This window comes from Medicago truncatula, chromosome 2, assembly GCF_003473485.1.
Source record: "Medicago truncatula cultivar Jemalong A17 chromosome 2, MtrunA17r5.0-ANR, whole genome shotgun sequence".
NCBI lineage: Eukaryota > Viridiplantae > Streptophyta > Magnoliopsida > Fabales > Fabaceae > Medicago > Medicago truncatula.
The window spans coordinates 3,907,262-3,921,760 of NC_053043.1; the positions used below are offsets into that span (position 1 = coordinate 3,907,262).

General features: G+C 33.0%; 3 protein-coding genes across 4 annotated transcripts; all 3 read left to right on the forward strand.

Annotated features, from left to right (window-relative positions):
- The first annotated feature begins 607 nt into the window (after positions 1–607).
- On the forward strand, positions 608–4,069 carry LOC11441808 (40S ribosomal protein S6). Of its 2 annotated transcripts, XR_005644049.1 has the most exons (7): positions 608–769; positions 852–916; positions 1,014–1,071; positions 1,178–1,286; positions 2,239–2,511; positions 3,496–3,844; positions 3,951–4,069. XR_005644049.1 is itself a non-coding variant. In XM_003593553.4 (6 exons), the coding sequence occupies exons 1-6, from the start codon at positions 764–766 to the stop codon at positions 3,729–3,731; spliced, it is 747 nt and encodes a 248-aa protein (XP_003593601.1). In that variant the 5' UTR covers positions 608–763; the 3' UTR covers positions 3,732–3,902. The 2 variants fall into 2 exon arrangements, 1 of the variants encoding a protein (XP_003593601.1); XM_003593553.4 differs by lacking the exon at positions 3,951–4,069 and having other exon boundaries at positions 3,496–3,902.
- Positions 4,070–5,240: 1,171 nt separating this feature from the next.
- LOC11441262 (late embryogenesis abundant protein At3g53040) lies at positions 5,241–6,832 on the forward strand. Its single transcript, XM_003593554.3, has 2 exons — positions 5,241–5,420; positions 5,777–6,832. Exons 1-2 carry the CDS (start codon positions 5,295–5,297, stop codon positions 6,695–6,697), a joined length of 1,047 nt encoding a protein of 348 aa, XP_003593602.1. The 5' UTR covers positions 5,241–5,294; the 3' UTR covers positions 6,698–6,832.
- Positions 6,833–8,550: 1,718 nt separating this feature from the next.
- LOC11441809 (uncharacterized protein ECU03_1610) lies at positions 8,551–10,196 on the forward strand. The gene is made up of 2 exons (XM_003593555.3): positions 8,551–8,883; positions 9,618–10,196. The coding sequence occupies exons 1-2, from the start codon at positions 8,773–8,775 to the stop codon at positions 10,083–10,085; spliced, it is 579 nt and encodes a 192-aa protein (XP_003593603.1). The 5' UTR covers positions 8,551–8,772; the 3' UTR covers positions 10,086–10,196.
- The last annotated feature ends 4,303 nt before the right edge of the window (positions 10,197–14,499 follow it).

A 14,499-nucleotide genomic window follows, 5' to 3' on the forward strand; every position in this document is an offset into this window, starting at 1 on the left:
ATACATTTTCAAGCTTCAAATCTAATATTCTTATGCAAACATAGACGAGGATCATAGATTGGAAGATCGAAAGACCATGAGAAAATAAAATCATGAATTTTAAGATTAAAAATTTATATGAAAATAGACAAAAAGGACCAAATTGAAATGAAAAAAAAATAAAGGATCAAACTGTTACCTGAAATTAAGTTAAGGGACTAAAAGTGTAATTTTACCTAATTTCTATTAGTGAAATCCTTAACATATGCCATAAAGGTACAAGTTAACATTTTTAAAAGAAATCAACTTTTTCGATAATAAATATAAAAATTAATTGTTTGTAAATGACAAAATGTTATAGGTAGCATGAACAATGGATATACTAAAATCCAAATTTAAATATGCAATTATCCACTGCGTGAGAGTTTTGCCACTAGTCCCTTTAAAATAAAAATAAATAAATAAATATTTCTACTTGCTTAAAAAAAAAAAGTCTATTTTTTTTTTGTCAAGAAAAATCGTACATTTCTACAAATTATATATGTATATTTATTTGGTACAAACTATGTATTTTAGTCACAAAAAAGAAAGAAAGTGTGTAATAAATAGAAAAATCTGAAAATGAAACAAATGGGCTCAACTGTGTGGACATGGGCTTGGTTAGGCCCAATTTGATAACATCATAAGAAAGAGAGACAAAAACCCTAATTTCTATCATCTTTGAGTTTGAGCTCACTCGCCGTATCGCGAACGAAGAAGCTGAGATCCAAATCAACATTTCACAATGAAGGTTTTCCTCTCAATCCCTAATTTCGTTTGTTCCTTTGATTTCATTGCTTTTGATACTGAACTTCCTCTATCTTGTTTTGTAGTTCAACGTTGCAAATCCAACCACTGGTTGCCAGAAGAAGCTTGAAATTGATGACGACATGAAGCTGTAATCTCTTCACCTTTTCAATTTTCTTGCGTTTCTTCTAATCACACGATTTGTTCTGATTTTCATAATTTTTTTTTTTTTTTGTTGTAAATTGTAGTCGTGCATTTTGGGACAAGAGGATCTCACAAGAGGTTTTGGGTGATGCTTTAGGAGAAGTATGTTTGAATCTAGAAAATTATTTGAATAATCCTTAAATTAATTGAGCGACTTTGATGAATGTTATATTGATTTATAACTGTTGTGTGATTTTTCTACTCGCAGGAATTTAAGGGATATGTCTTCAAAATCACTGGTGGATGTGACAAACAAGGCTTTCCAATGAAGCAGGGTGTGTTAACCCCTGGTCGTGTTCGCCTCTTGCTCCACAGAGGTATAACCTTTCTACAGTTTTTTTCTCGTGTTTTTATTAATTATATGTACTATAAACCCATTTGTGTTGGTGATGATGGCTTGGGACCTTGGAGAGTGCTTCTCCTCTAGGTCTTGGTTCGATTCTCTCGGGTGCCAATTTAGATGGGCTAATTAGCTTCTTCTAACAAAAAATTATGTGTACTATAATTTGCATTATAGGTGTTGTATACTCTTTATCATTTACTTAAATGGTTCCTTTTGTTTTTATTACTGCTTGAATTATTCATTTTCAAGTAATGCCACATTTTTTTTTTTTAAAGTTGTGTATTGTAGTTATTGCATTATAGAATGGGTAGGGGTTTCCTGCCTCTCTGGGCTGTCCTGTTTAACCCTCTATTTTTGGTGGGCTAGGTTTGCCAATTCTTTTAATTAAAATGGTTGATGCTGTTTGAGTTCGCCGGCTTTTCATTTTTTTTTTTAACTAGACTAACATTATTAAAAAGTGATCCAAACACAATCTTTTTTTCACTAACAGGAGACCCAAACTGGTGAATTTGTTTTGTATGTTGGTCAATTTTTTGTAGGCATTTCATGCTTGCTTGTTGTTGCTGTTGTTAATTATTCCTTTTTAGTTTTGTTAATTATGTTGTTTGATTGTTCATGATGTTTGATTTATTAATTATGTTGTTCGGGTGGCATTGAGCCATTGATGTTATTCACCCAAATTTTCAGCTGCCAATATATGTTTATATATTTATGCAGCAATATGTTTTTTATAATACCAGCGAGAATGGGGCTGGTGACTATTTGAGCCCTGCATCACGTTGCTCTGCCCCTCCCCTCCTTTGACCTGTTAATCGCTGACCTGGCCTAAACATGACAGGCCTGGCCGCTTTGCCATCCCTAATGGTAGGTGATTCTCTTCACAAGGTAGCAAACCCTTGTTAAGTATTTAATGTTTGTTTGAGCAGGTACTCCTTGTTTCCGAGGCCACGGAAGGCGTAATGGAGAGCGAAGAAGGAAGTCTGTTCGTGGGTGCATTGTCAGCCCAGACCTCTCTGTTCTGAACTTGGTTATTGTGAAGAAGGGTGAAAATGATTTGCCAGGTTTGACTGATGTTGAAAAGCCCAGAATGAGGGGTCCTAAGAGGGCTTCCAAAATCCGTAAGCTCTTCAATCTGTCCAAGGATGATGATGTCAGGAAGTATGTCAACACCTACCGTCGGACTTTCACAACCAAAGCAGGTAAAGTTGCTTCCTGATTCTCTGTGAATAACACTGCTACATAGCTTTGGTTTTGAAAAATGGTCTTGGAGAATATCCTATTTAGTATTTATTACTTGTAATATATTGTCTCCAATATCTAAGGTTGAATTTTTGAAAATCACTTGCTATTATAAATATAGGGCGAATCTGGTCGATGAAACTTTACTGTTAAACTTTAAACTTGCTGCAATTCAGTTGCCAATTGTATAGATGAGTTTGTGGAGCAAGACTGTAATTTTGGAATAGTGTGTTTACCTTGCCATCAATCCTTGAAAAATTGAAAGAAGCTAATACACACTGCTTAAGAAGCCGACTTCTATCCCTTTCCAATCAACTTAAAACCTTTGTTTTGTATATTAATTATGCTATGTTATGGTTAGAAGTATAGGATGATAGAACAAAGTGACTGCTGTTATAAATGTCATTAGCTGTTTAACATTAGAAAGTTAGTTGGAAAGTTGTTTAGTAATTGCGGAGTGAATGCAAGAGAATATTTAGTTGTTTTGAGAGGAGGATTTCAGGTTTCTCGAATAACCTGATAGATTGCTAAATAGATAAAGAGTGATATTCCCGTTGCTGTTAATAGGAAATAGATTAAAAAATAGACACCACAACTGAATTGCAACAGTGATATCCCTCTGATTCTATTTTTAAATCTCTGCAAAACAATTGCAAATTGACAAAACTGACTTCTCTCGTATACAATCTGCTATTGATAGACTTATGACAATTTCCTACTGCTAACTAACTTATGACAATTATTACAACTGTCAGTTGCAACATATCCGCTTTTTTATTTGGGTTCCTTTCCTGCTTTCATAGACTTGCTTGATAGGTGGTTCCCGTGTTCTATCAGTGGACTCATTTCCTAATTTGTAATAGAATATTATCTATGGTCATAACTACGGATCTATAATTTGTAATGGTTTCTAGTCACAAAGTAACACGCATCTGATTGTGCAGGTAAAAAGCAGAGCAAAGCCCCAAAGATACAGCGCCTGGTCACTCCTTTGACTCTTCAAAGAAAGAGGGCAAGAATTGCTGATAAGAAGAAAAGAATTGCCAAAGCAAAATCAGAGGCAGCAGATTACCAAAAACTTCTTGCCTCTAGATTGAAGGAGCAGAGGGAACGCCGCAGTGAGAGTTTGGCTAAGAAGCGATCAAGGCTCTCCACCGCTAAGCAAGGTGTTGCAGCGTAGAATGCTTGCAGAGATGAAGTTGATGCTTCACCTGAGTTTTTGTAGTATTATTTGATGCTGATGCTTTTGTTATGATATTTTGCAATTCAACAATGTTGTTTTAATACTTTTTTTGTGTTTGATGGATTAATAGAATTTACTTTTACCTTGATGGATTGAGTAGCTTCTTGATCTCTTCTCTCACCAGTGCAGTTCTTTCCGGGCCTTGCATGTACTTGCTGTGTTCAATGTCTGTTGTAGTTTGCATTTCAGCAATTTTGTTTTAATAGTTGTCTGGTGGATCGATTGGTCTCTTGATATATAATTTTGGTATCTATTGACTGTTGCGGTTATTTACACACCCTGTTGTGTTTGTAGCCTTGTTAGTCACTTGGATTGCCATTTTGAGATTCTCAACGTATACTCAATTAACTGAGTCATTTTTCACATTGAAAACACGTACCTACTGTGTTTGTATGCAGGGCTCATGGCCTTGTCGCAATTTGGATTGCCATTTTGAAATTCCCAACGTTCACTTACACGATTAAACTGAGTAATCTTTCGCATTGAAAACAACTTGAATGTGATGTATGTAGAACTCTAAGCGGTGAATTTCAGCTTCTCGCAGCGAATCCATTAGGATGAGTATTCCTTTTTTTTTTGTTGACATTTGCAGATTCAGTTGGAAATGAACTAAGTGGAGCTGTTTTTGCAAACACAACACAAAGAAGTTGGTTCACAATTATGTTCGCAAACTTTTAAAGTTTGAGATCTGAGAAATAGGTTTATCCTTACTTTCCTCGTCTTTAGCAAAAGAGTTTTTGATGAACTTTTATAAAAGCGCTGCTCGTGCTGATTGATCTTATAACATCTATGAAGGTGTATACATCTATTGGTTATCTACCTAACATTTTTCTCATTTGGTTGTTGCTCAACAAATCTCACATCAAGCTTTGAAAACAAAGCTACACGATTATGACTATCTTATGAGGGTAGCCGATTGTTTTTGAATCTTTTATTGGAGTGTAATGCGGAATAATTTCTCTCTGTATAAGTTAACAAGTTATTTTAACTTGCACCTTAGCATTTCCCTTTTTCTTAAATATCGAAACATGCTTTCATTGATGACTTATGACGGAATAGGTCCAGAACACACCCACACGACTCGTAGCATGACATTTGTATAAAATTTTCATTGCTCTTACAATTATCTATGCCAACCAAAAAATGAATAGAAGAATATTATTATGCAAAGAGGATCCACAAACACAATCCACATGGAGAGCAAGAAAAGATAAGTTAGGATTACATGGGACAAGGATGTCCACAAGTTTCATTTCACGTCACCACAAAAAACAATCTACCAGCATTGAAGCACGTGGCAGATGTCCAAGCAAACGTGGCAAATTAAGTACACATGGCAACCCAACATGTTTGCCACCTTTTACTTCTAACATGCAGTCCTCGTATATCGGTGACAAACCGTTCACTTTATAAACCGATCAAATTTCATGACCGAAATAGAAAACACATTGTGATATCAAACACAAATATTAAAAAAAAAAAAAAAAAATAGAAAGAAACATGGCAGCAATGTTCATCACTAGAAACGCAATCTTCCGGTTCTCAAAGGCATTCCCTAGCGTACCTTCACTCCCCCTTCCTAAACCCTCCAGAGTCTTCGTTGCTTCTGCTTCCAACCAATCAGACGTAAGTTAACTTCATCATTTATTTCAGTGCACAATCACATTGGTCACCCACAGTATAACTGCAACAATTGAATGGCAGTAATAGCAATTTAAAATTGTTATGTTGCAACTATGATTTTAGATTACTCACATAGTTGCATTGGTACAATTAAATTGCGAGAAAATTGTACTGATTAGCTATTATATTCTCATTGACAATTTTATACATTAATATCTATGTAGTGACGGTGTAAAGTTTTCTTACATAATAATTAAATAATTGCCAAATAGTTATTTTTAGAGATATTGTATAAATATAAACTAACTAAATGATGGCATCAAAGATTCATTAATTTTTTGGATATTTATTTTTTTCAGTGGAGAAATTCAGCAGAATCAACAAGAAAACCTTCAACCAATTGGGCCTATGACCATTCTTCATCAAAGACAAAACGTGATGCAGAAATAGCCGACAGAGCAAGAGAAACAATGAGTGAAGGTGTAGATTCTGAGGACATCAAACAATACTCACGTGATGCAAATGAGGACATCAAACAATTTGCACGTGATACAAATGAGAAGACAAAAGATGCTGCAGGTTCAATGTGGGAGAAAGCCAAAGAAGGAACAGACAGAGCTGCAGAGAAGGCAGAGAATGCTGGAGAGAAAGCTAGAGACTATGCTTATGAGGTAAAAGACAGAACCAATGAAGCAGCAGGTTCTGTGTGGGATAAAGCCAGAGAAGGAACAAATAGGGCTGCAGAGAAGGCTGAGAATGCTGGAGAGAAGGCTAGAGATTATGCTTATGATGCAAAGGAGAGAACAAAGGATGCTGCAGAGAATGCTGGAGAGAGTATAAGAGACTATGCTTATGATGCCAAGGATAGAACAAAGGAAGCTGCAGAGAGTGCTGGGGAGAAAGCTAGAGATTATGCTTATGATGCAAAGGAAAGAACCAAGGAAGGAGCGAGTTACATGGCTGATAAGACAAAAGAAGGAGCTGAGAAAACGGCGGAGAAGACGGGGGAGGTTGCTGGGTCGGCGACAGAGGCTTTGAAGAGTGCTGGGGAAATGGCGAAGAAGACGGCCCAAGGAGCGTGGGAGACAGCGAAGGATGCAACACAAAAGATCAAGGAGACTGTTGTTGGAAAGGATGATGATGATGATGATCGTGGTAGTGGTGGTTCTGGTGTAGTAGTAGATGATGGTGTTCATGAATTGGGGAGTCAGCGTTATGGCCAGAGTACGGGTTATGGCCAGAGTAAGGGTTATGGTCAGACTCAGAGCAAGGATTATTGAAAACAGTTTTAATTAATATGATCTTGTGTATGTATATATGTATGTATCTTTATCAACTTTCAAAGTGCAGGTATGTTTGTTAACATGGGTTGCTTAAACCCCTCAAGAAATTTCTTGTTTGGTACTTTTAAATAATATAATAATGAGTACCAGTATTATAAGTTAATTTTTCTTTGTTAAATGAAAACTATTTTAGTATGAAATTCTTGAACATAGGGAAATCCCCTACTTTTTTTTTATGAACAAATATAATAGTTTGGAGAAATGTATATTTTATGGGCCTCTTCAAGTAAGATATACCTCAAATTTCTCATATTTTCATAAGGATTGAATGTTTTTACTCATAAAAATTGTTGATCTGGAGTTACAATATGCTCCATTGAGCAATTTGAGTGATTTATTGAACAATCATTATATGGGCAGACTCCAAACTATATTATTGGCTCAATAATGGTTTCTTATCATATTAAATTAGTGAATCTCTAGCTAGACCATCACATGCAGAGCTTCTATAATGGCATATGTAAGAGTAAGACAATACATTAATCTTAACACAATCTAGAGTAGGGGGCTTTAGAGTATGCTGGAAAATAGATTGAGATTGACTAATGATCTTTTACACTAAAGACGTAGATTATAAACTGGAAAATCCAATGAATTTATGTCCCTCGTGTAGGTCTATATGATTAGAGAGGAGCTTCATTGTTCTTAATACATTTCAGATCACAAATAAGATGTATTGTGATATAACTTAAAATTTGATGATTGTGTTTATGAAAACAACGTGATACACGATTTGACGATTTTAGAAAAATGTGTGTTATGAAAAAACTATTTGAAAAATCGTGGCACAATTTTGCCTATCGACAACAATGGTATTGTGTATGAATTCAAATCGTGGCGCAATTTGGATAAATCATGACGAGGTTTGCTTGAGAAACATTATATAATATAAGTATCTATTCATTCATTTGTTGAGAGAGCCAGAGAATTTCATGGAAATCAAATGTGAGAATTTTTATGGAACTTAGAAACTAAAGGTTGAGACTCTTTGGATGATATTTAATGACTAGTTCAAAAGTAGAATCTTGGAGAACCGAAAGAGAAAGTTCCTATGAAAGAGTTGATATCTTTTGAAGAGAATCACGAGGTTAGGAAACATAAAGAGAAGAGTCATATGTGAGCAATTTGGACGAATTATAGGAGACCAAATGGAAAGATCTTAAAAAAAAAAAAAAGTTGGTTTCTTTTGGGTTAGATTCTAGAGCCGGAAAACAATTGGGTAGTGAAATTGTTGAGTCTCTTGGTCACATGAAGAGGAGTTAAGATCCTCTCCAAAAAATGATAGAAATTAAGATTGTTCTTGAAGAACTCGTTGAAGCTAATTTTTTGTAACTCTTTTGTATAATTTTGTAAAGAACTCATTGAAAGTGGATTAGAGAGATTTATCTCCTTTAGATATAAGTCATCGTTGGAACAAATCGAGTTAACAAATCTTAGTGTTTTTCTTTATTTTCTGCTCTTTTTATCTTATTAATTTTTGATTCAATTGAGGTTTTGTTTTACACTAATTTGTTAGATTACATTTAAATCTGTTATTGTTAATTGTGGCTATTTTAATCATTGGTTGTTATTGATACTTGTGATTTTGAGGTGCCGAATAGGCAACATAATGAAATTCTAAGGTAAAAGAAATCTTAAATCTATCAAATGTAAATAAAATATCCAATAACGAGATTTTTTAGGTAAATTTTAATTACTAGAGTTTTCACCTAGTTTTATTTCATGTCGGCACAATTCAAAATAAAACAAAAATCACGTCGGCATATTTCCACAAAAAGAAAAATCACGTCGGCAGAAATAAACACTACTGCTAGGAAACATCCAAACAAACGGGAAAAGGCTAAGTATACGTGGCATCCTTAACTGTTTGCCACATGTTACTTGAGGTCCTAGGTTAACTGTAACGAATCATCCCGTCTATAAACCAATCAAGTTTCATTTCATTCGAAAGAGAACACACACAACACAACAGTGTCATCAAACAAAACACAAACTTGAAAAACTTAAGAACCATGGCAGCAACAATGTTGACAGGAAACACACTCTTCCAAACCTCAAATTCATTCCCTAATGTCCCTTCTCTCTCCCTTCCAAAACCCTCCAGGATCTTCTTAGCTTCCAACGTAAGTTAACTCCATAATTTTATATCTAGAGTAAATTTATTTTGGTCCTTCGTAATTTTCTAACGATCCTCGACAATAATAAGATTCAAACATGTCTTTGAATTTTTATTTTTATTTTTATTTTTTTTATTTTTATAGTGGTCGGGGTTTGAACCTCAAACCTTACATATATATTGCATTGTCCATGCCGATCTGAACTAAGCTCACGAGAACCTTTGAAATTTTTATACTAGAGATAAATTAGCCTCTAATTTATTATAATAGAACTAATTTTCATTTGTCAGAAAATTGTAAATAACAAAAATGAATCCTCGTTCTTACTTATATCTATATAATTCCGATGTATGGTTAAAAGTTAAAACAAATATGAAAAAATAGTTAATTGTTTTGCGCACAAAAATAATATAGTTAAAGGGAGTGCAAACAATTACTTTCTTCACTAACATAAACAAAAATACATATATTTTTTTTATTATATTTAAGGTTAAAGGAAGTACACATAACCTTATGGATAAAAAAAAATATTGTTGAGAGGGATACTTCATTAAAAATGGTGAGTGAGTGTTAAGTTTGATGTAAATTAGTCATCCAAAGATATTTCACCCCAATAACATAACATAGTTAAAAAAAAAAATATTAAAAAAAAAAAGCTATACATTTTCTCTTTATGCTGGTATATATTTTTAATTTTTTCACAGTCATTGTATATTTATTTTTGATGTTTTCTTTTTCAGTGGAGAAATGCATCAGAAGGAACAAAAAACAATTCACTGAGTTGGGCTTACACTTCTTCTACAAAGACAAGAATATATGCAGATGGAACAGCTGACAAAGCCAAAGAAACGGTGAACGCAGGCATAGATGACATCAAACAATTTGGACAAGATGCAAATGAAAAGACAAAGGACGCTGCAAGTTCAATTGCGGATAAAGCAAAAGAAGACACAGACAAGGCTGTTGAGGCAGTAGGGAGTGCTGGAGATAAGGTAAAAGATTATGCTTATGATGCAAATGACAAAACCAAGGAAGCAATAGGTTCTGCTACTGATAAGGCAAAAGAAGGATTTGAGGCAGCAACGAAGAACACACAGGAGGCTGCTGGGTCAGCGACAGAGGCTCTGAAGAATGCAGGAGATCAGGCAAAGGAGGCGGTGGAAGGAGCATTGGACGCGGCCAAGAATGTCGTGGCTGGGAAGGAGTAAGGGATATTAATGTAAAAAATAATGAATTAAGGCATTAATCAATCGGTATTATATTATAATGCTGTGAATTTATGTTTCTCAACTTTCATAATACAGATATGTTTGTTAACATGTGCTGCATAATTCCCTCAAGAAATTGATTGTTATATGTACTCTTTTGACAACAACAACAATAATAATAACCAATATTAACATACATGTGTACCGAGTTTGGAGATAATTTTTAGTTAAATGAAAAGCTATCATCAATGTGTGTGTGTGGTGGGGGTTGCAGTGGTTTTTCTTTCTCTTCCAACCATCGAAAAATGTTGAAAAGATATGAGAATCAATAAATAATTTCCACAAACAGCACTAATAATTTAGAGTGGACTTGAAGACAACAATTTAAAATTGCTCTAACACGATGGAGGATCGATGTTGATCAGCAAAATGAGTGGTGTACCTGATTCCAACGCTTAAGCCGGTGAGGGTTTTAGGAGAGTTTATAGGTTTAACCGAATGAAAAATATACCTTTCACCTGACATTTAGGTTATGTTTAATTGATTCTAGGTTCAAAATGGCTACGCGGTTATGACATATCCTACATGAATCACATATCGTTTGTCTGATTGTCACATAGGGCCATGATTTAATCAAGAGAATTTGGTTCTTTGTGTTATTGAGCAGGGTGTGGTCTGTATCACTAAAGATGGGCATTTGTGGATTGGTCCGTGTTTCTCGTTCATATCAAGTCTTGGCCAATCTATAACGCAAAGATTCAAGTAGTTTTGTTGAAAAAAATTAGACATAAAATTATTATTATAAAGTGATAAATAGCGAGAAGTATTATAACAAATTAATACAAATCTAGATAACATAATTTCGTCACTACATGTAGATTACCCGATGTGGTAGGTTTCATGGCAAGTACTCTCTAAAATGCAAGAGTCACTACTTGCTAGCGTCTCCGAACAAATTAAAATTCCAATAGTCTCCTCAAGATGCAAGACATGGTTATGATCATCATGAAGAAAACCATGTACACTATATTTTTCAATATCTTTATTAAGTGTGACCGCTAATCTTGTGGGACAGTTGGTTCGAGTTTCAAGTCTAGGGTTACAAGTGAAATTATCTCGCTTATCCTTCTTACCCTTCCTTGCAACATACTACAAATCTACAGGTAGTTATGTCTCCAATTTTTTTGCACTTTTGATGCCTTTATTTTCTAACACCAAATCCATTTTCAACACCAAAATATACCTAATCGGTGCTTCTAAACAATCTAAAAATTGTTTTCTCTACAATTCATAGAATTCATTCAGGTGAAGCCATAACCTTCTACTTTCTTGGTAGTTGGATTACGGTGATGCAACCATTTTAGTTGATTGTGGAAGGAAGTGAAGTATTTTTGTTTTTTAACTACAATATATTGTAAAAGGAATTAATCCCAACAGGTCCAACTCAACAAAATAACAAAAGTCAAGAATGGCTCAGTTAATTTGGGATGGAAAGAGTACTATATTTGATATGAGATATTGACTCATATAAATCAGAAAAGGTCAAACATTCTCTAAGTGAGGAAATGAAATAGCAACATAACACTTTGGTTTTGCTCAACCTAGCATCATATTCTCACAATTACTTTCTAGGAGAAATCTTCGACAATAGATATCTCTTGAAAAACGTAATCCCATTATCGACCATGCTCTCTGCAACCAACATTTTTAGCTTTGGTTTATTTCAATGCTAGCTTGGAATGGAACATGATGGCCAGGGAGTTAGGGTAAGAATAAGGTGAATTCTTTAAACTCGAGAGTTCTCGGGTTTGACTCTGAAAGTTCTATCGAAGTGATGTAAATGAAAACAACTTTGTAAGGGCTCTTTAAAACGAAAGTCTTTTTTGTCTTGGATTGCGGTACCATTCCCTCGTCCTTTATTTTTTTATATTTTGTTTTAGGATGAGTTGAAGAAAGTTGGTGCTTATTAAGCACTAATACTATAAAATGAACAATGTGGATAATTGGAATCTATTTAGACACTCTAATAGAGAAGGAAAAATAAAAACCATTGTGTTTAAGAACCAAATTTCAGATTCACCAATGAAATGGTCTTTAGACCGGTCAACATATCTTCGTGAGAAATGGTCAAATATGGGCAGTCAAACGAGGATAAAAAGAGTACGAAATGATATCATGTACAAACCAAAAAGTAAATCGTTTAATCATATGATTTTTTTTTTGTCATTTTCTCATTTTTATTTGTTTTGAATATATATATTTCTATTGTATTATCTGTTTTTCCATTTTTCTTCCTATGTAGCGCATCCTAGAACAAAATTCCCTAATTTTTTTTATAATATTATTGAAATAACGACGGAAATTAGAGACGAAAAAATAAAATTGATCGTTAAATTTTTGGCCTCTAACAGTTATCGACAATAAAACAATTAAAAATGCATACACACAAATGGAGCGTTTATGGTTCTTACCCGGATTAAAACATCCAAACTAGCAATTTTGACATTTTTAATTGACCTGAAATTTTGGACAAAATATATTATATTAGTAATATAATATTAGCACTAATATGATAGTTGATATTAAACATAAAATTAATGGTTAGTATGATATTAATTATGTCTTGTATACCTCGTTAAAAAAAAATTATGTCTTGTATACATTAACACTCATGATATGATAGTAAAATGCTAAACTTTGTACCCAAAAAAAAAGCTAAAATTGGGTTCATGTGTCCTAACTCAAACAATAAAAATATCAAAATTGTTAGGTCAAATATTATGATCAGGATTCGAATTTCGGTTCCTTCATTTATGTGTGTGTGAATTCTCAACTAGCTATTATCATTGTGCCTATCTATAAAAAAGAGCGACAAAAATGAAAGAAAAAAATTGCATGTATTGCATTAAAAAAAAAATTGGCATTATTAAATCATAAATTAATGGTCAATATAATACTAACCATGTCTTATATAGATTAGAAGAACTCATATGATAGTAGTCTCTCAAAATTGAAAGAATTATTTTTCCTGATAAATTAAAAAAAATATCTATATTAAATTAAAATAAATGGTTAATATAGTACTTAATTATTAAATTTTAGAATCATACCGGAGTAATTGTTATATGTGTGTTTGTTTCAAGTTTACCATATTTATTTTTAGGAATAACATTCCTTGAAATATAAAGATGGGAATTTTATTCCAAGATATTTAGAAAAAATATGTTTGGTTAACTTTATAATATTCACAGGAACCATAAAAATAGGGATTATAATAGGTAACTATATATGAATTTATTCTCATCTCCAAGGGAACTTTATTCCCACCATTTTCTTTGGGAATTTTTTTCTATTCCCAGGAACATTTTAAACCTGAGAATAAAATTTAGTAAACTTGTAACAAACATATGTCTATATATTTCTATCATTTTATTCTCAGGAAAGAACAAATATAACTTGAAACAAACTCACGAGCGCTTGGATTTGATGGCAAGAGATCTCTTCAAACTTAATTACTGGTCTTCAGCACCAATACAAACCTCCAAATATAACAATGTTAAATCTCTTCATGAGTTTTTTTTTCCATCCTTTATGATTCTTTCGGACTTAAGATATTAATCTTTATAATTGAACAATATTGAGAGATAAATGATTATTATTTTAGGAAAAATTAAATAGAACTTACCATTGATTTGTATTTTTAAAACACAATTTTTTTTTTTAAACATTTTACTTATGTATTAGTACTAGGTTCAATATTGATCTAGAGTTCATTACGATTTTGATCCCCATAACCCACTAATGAATTTAGTCACACTATTTTAAAATTACTCGCCTTCAGTCCCTCACTCAGACTTTTGGACTCAAAATTATATAAATATTTAGCCCACTTGAATGATCCCACATCATCAAACCGCATACCATGATATTTAAAATATGTCACTTCATTATTTTTTAAGTCCAAAAACCTAAAGGAGAGATCAAAACTAAGAGATTACAAAGAGAAGGACCAAATGTATTAATGAGTTAAAAGAGAGAGATCAAAACTATAACTAAACTACTATATATTATTATATTCATTTAGCATTCAAACGTGCACTCCGTCTCGTCTATTTGATCATTTTATTTCTTTCAATAACTCCAACAATATAATATTCTTGAAGGAAAATTTGTTTACGATTATAATTGGATTAATGAAAAATTCAGTCAAAAAAAATCTTGCATTCTCTTTATATATTGTTATTGATTATGATTAGTTAATTATAATTATTTTCATTCTGTAAAAAAAATATAATTATTTTTTATTTTCAATTTAAGATATTAAAAGTTTAATTTAAGTATTCAATAGTGACACTTTTTTTTAGTGACTCATTTGCAGAAAATAATATGATAGTAATTTGTTACGACTTTGTGA

Bases quoted from the DNA above. Each gene is read 5' to 3' on its own strand.
- LOC11441808 (XM_003593553.4), top strand. The intron at 917-1,013 runs GTAATCTCTTCA...TGTAAATTGTAG, and splicing joins ATTGATGACGACATGAAGCT to TCGTGCATTTTGGGACAAGA. The intron at 2,512-3,495 runs GTAAAGTTGCTT...CTGATTGTGCAG, and splicing joins GACTTTCACAACCAAAGCAG to GTAAAAAGCAGAGCAAAGCC.
- LOC11441262 (XM_003593554.3), top strand. From the start codon at position 5,295: ATGGCAGCAATGTTCATCACTAGAAACGCAATCTTCCGGTTCTCAAAG. The intron at 5,421-5,776 runs GTAAGTTAACTT...TATTTTTTTCAG, and splicing joins CTGCTTCCAACCAATCAGAC to TGGAGAAATTCAGCAGAATC.
- LOC11441809 (XM_003593555.3), top strand. From the start codon at position 8,773: ATGGCAGCAACAATGTTGACAGGAAACACACTCTTCCAAACCTCAAAT. The intron at 8,884-9,617 runs GTAAGTTAACTC...TTTCTTTTTCAG, and splicing joins GGATCTTCTTAGCTTCCAAC to TGGAGAAATGCATCAGAAGG.